We start from the raw sequence: 14505 nt of genomic DNA on the forward strand, positions 1-14505 counted from the left end.
GTGTGGGTGTGGCCAGGTGAGGGTGTTGGTGGGGGTGTGGCTGTAGACAGGTGAGGGTGTGGCCAGGTGAGGGTGTGGCCAGGTGAGGGTGTGGCCAGGTGAGGCTGTAGACAGGTGAGGGTGTGGCCAGGTGAGGGTGTGGCCAGGTGAGGCTGTAGACAGGTGAGGGTGTTGGTGGGGGTGTGGCTGTAGACAGGTGAGGGTGTAGACAGGTGAGGCTGTAGACAGGTGAGGGTGTGGGGGTACCTGGGTCAGCCTCCTGGGCCTGCTTCAGCCTGCTCTGGGCAGTGGCAGTGAGGCGGGGGAGGGGGATGAGCTCCAGGGCCTTGTGCTGCAGGGAGGGGCTCTCATACACCATCACATGCTGCACGTTCGACTGCAGCGTCCGGAAGAAGCTCACACTGCTCTCCTGAGGGGGGGTGGAGAGAGAGGGGGGGATTCTGGAGGTTAGGTTAAAACAGGTAAAACTCAATAACCCTGCAAGCCTGCATTAAAGACCATTCCAGGGATATTTTTCTCAGGCAGGCCAGTAGGTCAGTCGGTCAGTAGGTCAGTAGGTCAGTATTCTCCTGGCCCAGGTGCATTTTCACTGGCCCCACATAAAACGAGCACTTTTTCGCAGAGAATATAAAAATTTGGGATGAAATTGTCCAAAGCCAGTTTTGCGCTGCAAAAGTCTGTTTTGATTAACAACAAAACATAATTTGTGATTTATTATTATTGGCCCGATTGGGCAAGTGCAACATCAATCACCTGGCCTGAACGAATCTGATGCTGGCCCTGGGGCCAGTGGACACGCCTTACTGTCGAACCCTGCCAGTCATATTCACACATATTCATATCTCATCTTCCAAAGTCTGAATCATTCAAATGATCTCTCGTAAACACAAATACACACAGACAGACCCACAGACCCACACACAGACAGACACAAAGAACTGAAAGTCAACTCAGCCACACACAGACAGACAGACAGACAGACACACACACACACACACATACACACAAACACAAAGAAAGAACTGAAAGTCAACTCAGCCACACACAGACAGACAGACACACAGACAGACACACACACATACGGACACACACACACACACAAAGACACAGACAGACACACATACGCGCACACACACACACACACAGACACACCCATACGCGCACACACACACAAAGACACAGACAGCCACACCCATACGCACGCGCGCACGCGCACACACACACACACACACACACACACAGAACTGAAAGTGAGTTCAGCGCAAGTGTTTTACCCGTTGGATGGGGGGGCCGGGGGAGGCGGGGGGGATGGGCAGTGCGGCAGGCTGGGGCGTGGGAGGGGCCGGGGAAGTGGGCGGGGCCTGCGGAGGGGCGGGGCTGCCGGGCGGCAGGGGCGGGGCACTGCTGAGGGCGGAGCTCTGGGGACAGGCGGGCGTTTGCCCCGCCCCCAGCCGCTGGTCCCTCTCGGCTGCGATGGTCTCCCGGATACGGCGCAGACGGTCCACCGAGGCGGACGCAGGGAACACCAGGTGCGTCTCCGCCTGCCGACCGCAAAACCACCCAGGATCAGCCTCAGAAACACTGACCCGGGATCAGCCTCGGAAACACTGACCCGGGATCAGCCTCAGAAACACTGACCCGGGATCAGCCTCAGAAACACTGACCCGGGGTCAGCCTCAGAAACACTGACCCGGGATCAGCCTCAGAAACACTGACCCGGGATCAGCCTCAGAAACACTGACCCGGGATCAGCCTCAGAAACACTGACCCGGGGTCAGCCTCAGAAACACTGACCCGGGGTCAGCCACAGTCTCAGAAACACTGACCCAGGATCAGCCACAGCCTCAGAAACAGTGATCTGGGATCAGCCTATGCCACCAAAACAGTTCTGGGATAAAGATATGCCACCAAAAAACTGTATTGGGATCAGCCTTCCCCTGTTAATATCCTAACCCCACTCTGATACAGTACATGTCATCCTAATTGGACTCATATAAACACGGTTAGTCAAATTAACACTGGACATATTAATGTGTACTCAACAGAATAGCCAGATCATTGTTCGTCTCGCTGATTTCTCCCCCTCTATGGCAAACAATCGGTTTGCTTCCTTCTTTAAATGCGTTAAGTGCAAGGTCAAATCTGATCTTTTTTCGAAATGATGTAGCTCACCAACTGTGAAAACAAAATCACCTCTTCGAAGCCCATCTCGAACAGACACTCGACCGCCCCCGGAATCGGAAGCAGTCTTGTGGAAAACGTGGGGTTTCCGATCCGGATAGACCTGTATTTGTCTTCACTCGGGTTCCTGTGTGCATGACCAACAACTACGGCAATGAGTTTCATCTGACAAAAATGAAGTTGGCTATTACCTTGACAAGGGATCACATACTTTTTCTTCATACTCAAAATATTCAGACTTATTGTAAATGATAATGTTGATAGCTACGTTAGTTGATCCGTTAACAGTAAATTCCCATAAAATAGACAATTTAGCTATAACGTTGCCCAATCAGTAGCTAGATTAGCTAAACATTTAGCGCGTTGCTTCTATGAATCATTATGGGGCTAGTTAGCAAGCTTGCCATCTAACGTTGACCACCCGAACAAAACCGGCTAGATTTTTAGCCTAATCTATGCAAGAGTTAATCTTAGTTTGTCAACCTAATCCCTTAAGGTTGGGGTCAGTATGCCAGCTGCGAGACTTCACGGTGACAGGTCGGAAATGTGTTTTTAGCAAACTGGCTAGCTACATGACACTGCACATACTGACAGCGCGTACCAAAGTAAGCGAGCGAGCCAACTTGTGTGGGTTATAAAATCTGACGTTAGCTAACAAATCCACATTACCTGAGAATGTTGTCGGCATATGTCAGCAACAGTTTCGAGGCGTCCAAGAAAACATCGTTTGGGTTTTCGCACAGTGCAGCAACTCCTTGTATACCCTCCATCTCGCATTTACCTCTCCTTCGCTATTCACCAGACCTGCCTCTCAAGATTGAAGATTCACTCTTCCTCGTCGCAAAATATTATTTATCGCAGATGTCGGCCTCCACTGATTCACGATGGCATACACGGGTAGACTAACCTACGCAGTACGGGAACTTCTTAGCTCTCTGTCAACTAACGCTTCAACCGGAACTCTTTAACCATACTCGGAATGCGCACAAATTCTATGGTCTCCCACACTACCAGTATCGTTACTCTCGACTCAACGCAGTACTGGGCAAGCTACCTCTTTAATGCCTGAACAAAATGTGTACAGTAAACATAAATGTTTTATTAATGACGCTCGTATTTATGTTTATAATATTCATAGATTGTCTATAACGAATAATAACGTACATGTATGCAACCAGTTTGATGCAATTCACTAGATAGTTCACACTATTATAGCAGGAGATTTTCGGATACTGTGAAACTGTCATAGCTGCTCGCATGCGCTGTCAAAGTGCACCGCCAGAGGAAGGTAAAAACAAACACAAACTCGTGGATTTTAATACTTATTAATTTATTTTCTTTCTACGGGACCAATTGCTGCATATAGTTAATTGAACGTGTCCACTTTGTCCTTGGGATTGTATCTTTTAAATCATATAGCTATAGCGAAACGAACTAGCTTGCAAGATCTTGCAAAATGTGACAAGTCTACAGGCAGAAAGACAAACAAGGGGTCATTCATAAGTGTGTCATCGTTCAACATTTTACATTAGGCTTACTGTTTTTATTTGAGCTGATTTGCGCTCTTTGTGTTGAACTAACAGATGTTGCAGAAGTGACGCTAGCAGTTACACCATGTCATTGTCATCTTGGCAAAAGTTGCTCCTGCTGAATTCGGCAGAACGCCGGCTGCTGAACGCTAGGAGTTCCGTTGGCCCGACTTCCGGCCCGAGGCGCGACGGCGGCACCGCTCCTGCCCCGTCCCGCAGGAGGGTGGTCATCACCGGAATCGGGCTGGTCTCCCCGCTCGGGACAGGCACCGCTCTGCCCTGGGAGCGCTTAATCCGCGGCGAGAGCGGCATCGTCGCTCTGGAGGAGGAGGGCTACCGAACGATTCCTTGCAAAGTGGGGGCCCTAGTGCCCAGGGGAGACGGAGACGGGGACTTCCGGGAGGACAGGTTCGCTTCGCGAGGAGAGATCAACAGCATGTCGCAGGCCACTGTAATGGCGCTGGGCGCGGCGGAACTGGCGCTGAAAGATTCGGGCTGGTACCCGGCGACCCACGAGGAGCAGTTAGCCACGGGTGTGGCCGTTGGCATGGGGATGGTGTCCCTGGATGAGATCGCGCGCACCGCGAACGCCTTCTCCGCCCGCGGCTACAGCAAAGTCAGTCCCTTCTTCGTGCCCCGGATCCTCGTCAACATGGCCGCCGGCCACATCAGCATCAAACACGGGTTGAAGGGCCCGAACCACGCCGTGTCCACGGCCTGCACCACGGGCGCGCACGCTGTGGGAGATGCCTCCCGCCTGATCTCCCACGGCGACGCGGACGCCATGTTGGCGGGGGGCACAGAGGCGTGCGTGGGGCCGCTGGCGATGGCGGGCTTCGCCCGTGCGCGGGCGCTGGCGACGCACTGGAACCACAGCCCCGCCCAGGCCTCGCGCCCCTTCCACCCCGACAGGGAGGGCTTCGTGATGGGCGAGGGCGCCGCCGTGATGGTCCTGGAGGAGCGCGAGCGGGCGATAGCCAGGGGCGCCCGTGTGTACGCTGAGGTCCTCGGCTACGGCCTGTCGGGGGATGCCAGCCACATCACCGCGCCGACCGCCGACGGGGACGGAGCGTTCCGGTAACTCCACGTCTGCCATGTCACATGGAGCTAGTGCTGCCATTACAGATGGAGCTAGTGCTGCCATTACACACCATTACAGATGGAGCTAGTGCTGCCATTACACGCCATTACACGCTAGCGCTGCCATTACACGCCATTACACATGGAGCTAGCACTGCCATTACACGCCATTGCACATGGAGCTAGTGCTGCCATTACACATGGAGCTAGTGCTCATCTGTGACACTGAATCAACACTGAACTGCAACACTGAGAAACAACACTGAACTGCAACACTGAGAAACAACACTCGGGGTTACAGATGAGTGCTCTGTCCGTGTTTTTACTCAAGCAAAATGTAGACATAAAAAAAATGTGTTGGGCTGCAGCAGGGCTGCCCTGATCCTGGAGATCTGCTGTCCTGCCCTGATCCTGGAGATCTACTGCCCTGCCCTGATCCTGGAGATCTGCTGTCCTGCCCTGATCCTGGAGATCTGCTGTCCTGCCCTGATCCTGCTGTCCTGACGACTCGCCTCATTCAACAGCCAGAGACCTAATTCAGCTGCGAACTAGTATAATCTCCAGGAACAGGGTTGGGCAGTAGGTCTCCAGGAACAGGGTTGGGCAGTTGGTCTCCAGGAACAGGGTTGGGCAGTAGATCTCCAGGAACAGGAACAGGGTTGGGCAGTAGATCTCCAGGAACAGGAGCAGGGTTGGGCAGTAGATCTCCAGGAACAGGAGCAGGGTTGGGCAGTAGATCTCCAGGAACAGGAGCAGGGTTGGGCAGTAGGTCTCCAGGAGCAGGGTTGGGCAGTAGGTCTCCAGGAGCAGGGTTGGGCAGTAGATCTCCAGGAACAGGAGCAGGGTTGGGCAGTAGGTCTCCAGGAGCAGGGTTGGGCAGTAGATCTCCAGGAACAGGAGCAGGGTTGGGCAGTAGATCTCCAGGAACAGGAGCAGGGTTGGGCAGTAGGTCTCCAGGAGCAGGGTTGGGCAGTAGGTCTCCAGGAGCAGGGTTGGGCAGTAGATCTCCAGGAACAGGAGCAGGGTTGGGCAGTAGGTCTCCAGGAGCAGGGTTGGGCAGTAGATCTCCAGGAACAGGAACAGGGTTGGGCAGTAGGTCTCCAGGAACAGGAGCAGGGTTGGGCTCTGATGTTGGCCTGGTTGGTTTGCAGGTGCATGGCGGCGGCTCTCCGTGACGCGGGATTGGCTCCCAGCGCTGTGACGTACGTGAACGCTCACGCCACGTCCACGCCGCTGGGCGACGCGGCGGAAAACGCCGCCGTTAAGCGGCTGTTCGGGGGCCACGCCCGCCTGCTCGCCGTCTCCTCCACCAAGGGCGCCACGGGGCACCTGCTGGGCGCGGCCGGCGCACTGGAGGCCGCCTTCACGGCCCTGGCCTGTTACCACGGGAGCCTGCCGCCCACGCTGAACCTGGACCGCACCGACCCCGAGTTCGACCTGAACTACGTACCGCTCGTCGCCCAGGGCTGGAGGGCGGAGGGGCGACGGGTCGCCCTCACTAACTCGTTCGGATTCGGGGGCACCAACGCCTCCCTGTGCCTGGGCAGCGTCTGAAAATGCACCCGTCTCTGGGGGGTATTTACCGTTCTGTTTTCTGGCCTCGCTAATAAAGTGCACTGATCTCGTGGAGCGGGAGGTGGAGTTGGCTTTGTGCAGTTACTCTGTGCGGTTTGTCTGTGGTTTTACGAAGCTAGGGTTGTGTTGTTAAGACTGCACTTCTTAAGCCACAATGAATACTGTGCAGTGGGTAGAGCTATATTGCTACAATGAACACTATGCTGTGGGTAGGGCTACAAGGCAGTCTGAACACTCTACTGTACCCTGCTCTGTGTGTAGGACTGTGTGTCTCTGAACACCCTACTGTACCCTGCTCTAGGTGTAGTGCTGTGTCCCTCTGAACACCCTACTGTACCCTGCTCTGTGTGTAGGACTGTGTGTCTCTGAACACCCTACTGTACCCTGCTCTAGGTGTAGTGCTGTGTCCCTCTGAACACCCTACTGTACCCTGCTCTGTGTGTAGTGCTGTGTGTCTCTGAACACCCTACTGTACCCTGCTCTGTGTGTAGTGCTGTGTGTCTCTGAACACCCTACTGTACCCTGCTCTAGGTGTAGTGCTGTGTCCCTCTGAACACCCTACTGTACCCTGCTCTGTGTGTAGTGCTGTGTGTCTCTGAACACCCTACTGTACCCTGCTCTAGGTGTAGTGCTGTGTGTCTCTGAACACCCTACTGTACCCTGCTCTAGGTGTAGTGCTGTGTGTCTCTGAACACCCTACTGTACCCTGCTCTAGGTGTAGTGCTGTGTGTCTCTGAACACCCTACTGTACCCTGCTCTAGGTGTAGTGCTGTGTCCCTCTGAACACCCTACTGTACCCTGCTCTGTGTGTAGGGCTGTGTGTCCCTCTGAACACCCTACTGTACCCTGCTCTGTGTGTAGTGCTGTGTGTCTCTGAACACCCTACTGTACCCTGCTCTGTGTGTAGTGCTGTGTGTCTCTGAACACTCTACTGTACCCTGCTCTGTGTGTAGTGCTGTGTGTCTCTGAACACCCTACTGTACCCTGCTCTGTGTGTAGTGCTGTGTGTCTCTGAACACCCTACTGTACCCTGCTCTGTGTGTAGTGCTGTGTGTCTCTGAACACTCTACTGTACCCTGCTCTGTGTGTAGTGCTGTGTGTCCCTCTGAACACCCTACTGTACCCTGCTCTGTGTGTAGTGCTGTGTGTCTCTGAACACTCTACTGTACCCTGCTCTGTGTGTAGTGCTGTGTGTCCCTCTGAACACTCTACTGTACCCTGCTCTGTGTGTAGTGCTGTGTGTCTCTGAACACTCTACTGTACCCTGCTCTGTGTGTAGTGCTGTGTGTCTCTGAACACCCTACTGTACCCTGCTCTAGGTGTAGTGCTGTGTGTCTCTGAACACCCTACTGTACCCTGCTCTAGGTGTAGTGCTGTGTGTCTCTGAACACCCTACTGTACCCTGCTCTGTGTGTAGTGCTGTGTGTCTCTGAACACTCTACTGTACCCTGCTCTAGGTGTAGTGCTGTGTGTCTCTGAACACTCTACTGTACCCTGCTCTAGGTGTAGTGCCGTATGCCATACGGTCAGCGAATAGGAACGGCCCCTAGTTTTGGACCTGGATAGCGGATTGTACCTATACCCTTCTCACCTGGTTTTGGGAGCTCTCTCTCTCTCTAGTCGGGCGAGAGGTAGAGTTCGATGGGTGTACAGCTTTCCTCATGGCCTGCCACGTCACCAAGCTGGGCAGATGTGAGCCGGAGGTTCTGGTTTCTGCTCCACAGGAGGTGCTGCTCTTGAGTTAGCCAGTCGCGCTGTCTTCCTGTTCTGCCTCGCCTGGGATGTGCGCCCCTGGGGCACTAGAGGAGCGCGAGGCGGGGGGTCGCTTCGGTGTTCTTGGTCGTGTGTCGGAAGCCCCCTGCCCCCCTGCCAGGCAACCTTTTCCTTTTTTAGTTGCCCTTAGTTGTGGTTACCTCATGGTCTGCAGATAACTTTAAGATCCCCTTCAGGGTCGCACCCGGTCCTTGGACAAACTCCGGTAAATGAACGACAGACGGTGTGTAGTTAATATATTATGAAGGCATTCACTGCTGTTGTGCCTCAATCAGAAAGTTTGCATCGCTCCCTGTCGACCTCTGTACTGGCCGAGTTTGGCCACTAGGTGGTGACAGTGTACCGTTAGGCCACACAGAGGATCCACTGGAGATGGTTAAAGGTCGCAGTTCTGTGCAGTTTGCTTTGTAAAGGGGGAATGCTGTAGGCCCACTCTGAGTTGAGTCTCAGTACTTAACAGCCTAGCGGGGAAGCTTTATCACCCCTGACAGGCATTCAGTCACAACGCTGAAATATTCTTGACATTATGAGGACACTGCTTTCCTAATGCTAAAATAATTTAGACTTATTTGATTGTGGTTTGAGGTTACATCCTCTCATGTCTTACACATTATTATTATGTTTTTCCCAGTATTCTATACATGCAACAGAATAATTGGTGTGTGTCTGAGAGAGAGAGAGAACGAGAGAGAGGGAGAGTTTATTAAATTCATCAAAATAAATTGAAAAATTAAATGGCCAAATCAATTCCTCTAATGCAATTTCTGTCAAATGTAAATCTGCACACATATCATAACAAGAAATCATAATCCTGAGAACAGGCCATTCAGCTTATCAATGCTCAATTTTAACTAATGCTCAGTTTACCAAAAATTAAATATTATCTAACGCTGTATCAAGCCCGGTCTTGAAAACCTATTGAAGTTTCCGTCTGCGCAACATGACCTGGCAGGCTACTGACAACTCTATGAAACATTATTAAAACTACGGTGTGCTCTGTGGCTGAATGTCCAACCCTGACCGAGAATGCGATTCAGCCCTCTGATAGGCTGATTGACGCTGTGCGATAGGCCCTGTCCTTCCTGAGCGGACAGATGGCAGATTATTCAATTGACGAGGCTTTTAACTTTTATGTTTGTCTCCCCATTTTATTGATGCGTTTGGATTTGGCTGACGAGGCGTTCTGGACTATTCTGGACTGTTCTGTTTCCCGCTGGTGACAGGTGCTCTCTCTGGGAGCAGCGCTAGCGTGCTGCTAAACACCAGCAAGCAGAATAGAGTCAGTAATGTTACTGACACACACACACACTCTCACACACACACTCACACACACACACACACTCTCAGACACAAACACACTCACTCACATACACACACACACACACACGCTCTCAGACACAAACACACTCACACACAAACACACACTCTTACACACACTCACACACACTCTCACACACACACACTTACACACACACTCACACACACATACACACACTCACATACACACACTCTCACACACACACTCACACACACACACACACACACACGCTCTCAGACACACTCACACACACTCTCACACACACACTCTCTCACACACACACACACACACACACACACACTCTCACACACACTCTCACACACACTCACACCCACACACACGCTCTCAGACACACACACTCACACACACTCACACACACACTCACACACTCTCTCACACACACACACACACACACACTCTCACACACACACTTACACACACATTTACACACACACTCACACACACACTCTCACACTCACACACGCTCTCACACACACACACACACACACTCACACTCACACACACACGCTCTCAGACACAAACACACTCACTCATATACACTCACACACACACACACACACGCTCTCAGACACACACACTCTCATACACTCTCACACACACACACACACACTTACACACACACACTCTCTCTCACACACACACACACACCAGTGAGCAGGTCTGCACACACATGATCGCGCGTGTTCTCCGGCTGGCACCACGTCATCCTTCCTGTGGAAGGCTTATCGCTCTGTGGGGGAGCAGCAGCATCAGCACAGCAATAACTGGAGATATAAAATTATGTCAGCTCAATTTTGTTATTATTATTACATTTTTTTAAGTAGAAAACGGTCACAAAGATGCTTTACAGAGTAACAGAAGGGCTAACACCAGACCTGAACCCCAAAATAGCGAGCCCTTGATGTGAAAAAAACCCTCCCCAGTGGGGAGAGAAACTCCCCGATGGGAGGGAATCTCAGGAGGGCAGCGACTGGAGAGGGTTTAAATGCTCAGCAGGGCTGCGCTGTAATCCCAGCAGGGCTGCGCTGTAATCCCAGCAGGGCTGCGCTGTAATCCCAGCAGGGCTGCGCTGTAATCCCAGCAGGGCTGCGCTGTAATCCCAGCAGGGCTGCGCTGTAATCCCAGCAGGGCTGCGCCGTAATCCCAGCAGGGCTGCGCTGTAATCCCAGCAGGGCTGCGCCGTAATCCCAGCAGGGCTGCGCTGTAATCCCAGCAGGGCTGCGCTGTAATCCCAGCAGGGCTGCGCTGTAATCCCAGCAGGGCTGCGCTGTAATCCCAGCAGGGCTGCGCTGTAATCCCAGCAGAATGGCAGAGCTGGAGGGAGGGGAGTTTAATATCCATCATTCTCAGCTGCTGAAACGCCGTCACGTCTTCCCTCCATCCGGCTGTGTCACCGTCCGGATCTGAACCCGCAATCCCTGGTTTTCACTTCCTGTAAAAAAAAAACCCAACAACAACAACAACAACATCCGCCAGCTCTCCCCCTCTCTCCGTTTGTCCATTTCTTTCAATGAATATTTTCAGATTTTTTTATTTGTTGTTGAAATTATTATTTTTTTTCACACAAAAACAACAATTTGCATATTTTTATTGTATTTATTTATTTATTTTGCTTCATCCAGTCTGTGCTCTTCTGACGGGAGAATTGTGCTCACCATGGCAACAGAGTCGGAACAGAGACACTCCAATATCGCCCAATATACCCAAACCCCCACCCCCCCCCCACCACCGTCCCAGCAGGGAATGTAAATGTTGACATAGGTCTCTAAAATTAGACTCCCAAACTCGCCCCCGCCCTCCCGCTAACGGCCCCCCGCTAACGCCCCCCCACGCTAACCCCCCCCGCCCGGTCTGCATGGCACGTGCCCAGACGGAGCTGTGAACACACGCAGGTGCGCTGGTGGATGTCATGTGACGCTGCTGTGAGAGCTCCCAGGATGCACCTGGAGCGTGTCGTTCCGACGTCAGGACTGAGTCCGGCGGCCAGGCACTGGCTCCAAACGCCCGTCCGTTAAAATGCTCCTCAGAGACAGAGGCAGGAGTTAGGAGGCTCCCGAACGTTTCTTCAGCAAGGAAACTCCAGCGTGACGTATGAACGATAGACCTGCGGATCCACCTCTCCCCATCTGCCCCACATCCGCCACGTCTGTCACCGGCGTGGGTTTGCACTGACGTTTGAAGGAGCCAGGACATTCCATTTGTCAAATACACGTTTCCTCAATTCCCCCGCCTTTCCTGCCTGGGTTGGAAACACACCAGGAGGAGAAGAAGAAGGCGGAGAAAGATAAGCGATCGAAAAGAGCCCCTTGTGCAGTAAATGAGGGTTTAACTGACAGAACCCAACGAGAGAACCACTGACAGAACCCAACGAGAGAACCACTGACAGAACCCAACGAGAGAACCACTGACAGGAGAGAGAACTCTGTGGCTTCCAGATTAGAGTCTATTTTTTGCCTCTCTAATCAGGGGAAAGCCCACGGGAGCAGATTGGGGTCCTACAGCTGATTGCAGGAATGGGGCGTGTACCTCTTCTCTGGGGGTTGGGTGTCCATATCAGTCTCTAACAAGCTGCTCTTCCATCAGCCCCAGCGCTCATTAGTCTTCAGACACATACCATGGCTTCAGAAAGTATTCAGACCCCTTCACATTTTTGCACACTTTATTGTGTAGTAGATTTAATTTTAGATGGATAAAATTGCCATTTTTGCCCATCAATCTACACTCAGTAAGCCATAATGACAAAGTGAAAACATGTTTTTCAAAAATTGTTTTTTCTTATGTATTAAAAAATCAGAAACTGAAATTTCTCATTTGCATAAGTATTCAGAACCTGCTGGAGCACTCCAAATTGTGGTCAGGGGCGTCCTATTTGCTTTAATTATCCTTGAAATGTGTCTCAAACTTCATCGTCCACCTGTGGCAAATTGAATTGATTGGACATAGTTTAGAAAAGCACACACCTGTGTGTATGCTAAATGCACGGTGAAATGTCTCCATTTCGCGTTAGAAGTCCTGGTAAACAGCCGTGTTTTGTGTTAAAAGTCTGAAGTCCTGGTAAACAGCCGCGTTTTGTGTTAAATCGGTTTCTGGTAAACACCTCTGTTTAGTGTTAAAAATCTGACGTCTTGGTAAACACCCCTGTTTTTCAGTGTCTCCACGTTAGTTCAACATTCTTTACTGCCGTATGCTGTTGGATGCAAGCAACGCCAAAGTCTTACATGCGAGCAGTGCGTCGAAACATTTTAACCGATAAAATATTTTACTAATGAGACGTGAACCACTGCAGCTACAGTAATGGTGACAGAAGCAATGCATTTAAATTAAACTTAGTTACAACCCCCCGCCCCCCCTTCGCTAATTAAAGTGAAATCCCTTCCCAGTGCTGCGGGAGTGTGCCAGGATCACTCTGACGTTTGAACAGGAGGCTAATTGCTCAGCTCCAGTGCTCGGAGACGGTCTCTGGGAGCGAAGGATCGCATCTGGCCCTCACAGACACACAGACGGCCCTAATCAAGTCTCCACGGCGCTCACTCCTTCATCCGATGGCGTTTAAACACTTACGGCTACGAGCACACGTTTACAGTAAAAACCCAGAGGTAGTTTTATTCATTTACCCTTCTTTTTTTAACATTTTTTAAAAATTTCCACCACAGAATGATCCTTCCGGGGTTGCCGGTGTGAAATATTACAGTTTGACATAACTGTTATTTACAGAGTGACTTCAGTGTTGTCTAGCAGTGTTATATTGCATTGTTTATTGCAGCATTACACTTTCTTGTTATTTTTAGCGTTTCTTTTTGATCGTCCTTCGTCTTGGGTGTAATTCAGTGAAGCAGAAATGCACCTTGTTTCAATTGTTATTTTTATTTATACTTTGTGTTTATTTTATTCCACCGATTTTGACGGAGAAAAGGAAAAACGACTTTTGAAAGGACTGGAGGTTAAAAAAGTTAAAAATATATATATATATATACACACTCAGTGAGCACTTTATTAGGTATACATTAGACTTCTTTTTTAGGCTTAATGGTCTTAGGGGCGGCCTGTGGCGTAGTGGTTAAGGTAAATGACTGGGACATGCAAGGTCGGTGGTTCTAATCCCGGTGTAGACACAAGAAGCCGTTGGGCCCTTGAGCAAGGCCCTTAACCCTGCATTGCTCCAGGGGAGGATTGTCTCCTGCTTAGTTGAATCAACTGTACGTTGCTCTGGATAAGAGTGTCTGCCAAATGCCATTAATGTAATGTAATGTAATGTCTTCTGCTGCTGTAGCCTATCCACTTAGAGTTATGATGCGTTGTGTGTTCAGAGATGCTCTTCTGCATACCGCTGTTGTAATGTGTGGTTATTTGCGTTACTGTCACCTTCCTGTCAGCTTTGACCAGTCTGGCCATTCTCCTCTGACGTCTCTCATTAACAAGGTGTTTCTGTCTGCAGAACTGCTGCTCACTGGATGTTTCATGTTTTTCGCACAATTCTCTGCAAACTCTTGAGACTGTTGTGCAGGAACATCCCAGGAGATCAGCAGTTTCTGAGAAACTCAAACCACCCTGTCAACAATAAATCTATGGCCAAAGTCACTGAGATCACATTTCTTCCCCATTCTGACATTTGGTCTGAAAAGCAGCTGAACCTCTTGACCACATCTGCATGCTTTTATGCATTTAGTTGCTTCCACCTGATTGGCTGATTGGCTAAATATTTGCATTAACAATCTGGTGTACAGGTCTACCCAATAAAGTGATCACTGAGTGTATATGATATTTTGTACGTGTTATTGATTAATGTCAGTGGTTCTGTTTTAGTTGCACCAGTCATTTTCAGCATATGGCAGATATTTGAAGAAATTATTTGTATTATTTCACATTTCTCAGTCCCGCTATGTAGGATGCTGTGTGCTCAATAATTCAGTTACAGCTTGGACATTATTAGCCCTGGAGGACCCAAAGGGTCACATTGTCTTTCATATCTACATGAGGCTTTAATGTGCTTATTATCTCACATCACGTGACCTGACCTGACAACATCTG

The 14505-nt window shown here is 50.7% G+C and overlaps 2 protein-coding genes across 4 annotated transcripts in view; one reads left to right on the forward strand and one right to left on the reverse strand.

Moving 5' to 3' along the window:
• ngly1 (N-glycanase 1) overlaps positions 1–3123 on the reverse strand; it is a 12294-nt gene extending 9171 nt beyond the window's left edge. Inside the window, exons 1-4 of one of the 2 annotated variants that reach the window (XM_061255452.1) lie at positions 2851–3123; positions 2173–2308; positions 1275–1541; positions 247–409 (exon numbers count right to left, since the gene is read on the reverse strand). In XM_061255452.1, coding sequence (XP_061111436.1) covers positions 247–409; positions 1275–1541; positions 2173–2308; positions 2851–2951 — 667 coding nt within the window. In that variant the 5' untranslated portion in view covers positions 2952–3123. The remainder of the gene's footprint in view (positions 1–246; positions 410–1274; positions 1542–2172; positions 2309–2850) is intronic. The other variant, XM_061255453.1, reaches the window with a different exon arrangement.
• Positions 3124–3436: 313 nt separating this feature from the next.
• oxsm (3-oxoacyl-ACP synthase, mitochondrial) lies at positions 3437–14231 on the forward strand. 2 transcript variants are annotated; one of them, XM_061255179.1, is made up of 3 exons: positions 3437–3469; positions 3765–4787; positions 5942–6417. In XM_061255179.1, the coding sequence occupies exons 2-3, from the start codon at positions 3796–3798 to the stop codon at positions 6342–6344; spliced, it is 1395 nt and encodes a 464-aa protein (XP_061111163.1). In that variant the 5' UTR covers positions 3437–3469; positions 3765–3795; the 3' UTR covers positions 6345–6417. The 2 variants fall into 2 exon arrangements, with proteins under 2 accessions (XP_061111163.1, XP_061111164.1); XM_061255180.1 differs by lacking the exon at positions 3437–3469 and adding an exon at positions 12858–14231 and having other exon boundaries at positions 3476–4787; positions 5942–6365.
• Positions 14232–14505: the final 274 nt, after the last annotated feature.

The sequence above is a fragment of the Conger conger genome, chromosome 9 (assembly GCF_963514075.1).
Source record: "Conger conger chromosome 9, fConCon1.1, whole genome shotgun sequence".
Taxonomy (NCBI): Eukaryota; Metazoa; Chordata; class Actinopteri; order Anguilliformes; family Congridae; genus Conger; species Conger conger.

Coding starts and splice junctions, on each gene's coding strand:
- oxsm (XM_061255179.1), top strand. CDS start 3,796: ATGTCATTGTCATCTTGGCAAAAGTTGCTCCTGCTGAATTCGGCAGAA. Junction 4,788..5,941: donor GACGGGGACGGAGCGTTCCG/GTAACTCCACGT, acceptor GTTGGTTTGCAG/GTGCATGGCGGCGGCTCTCC.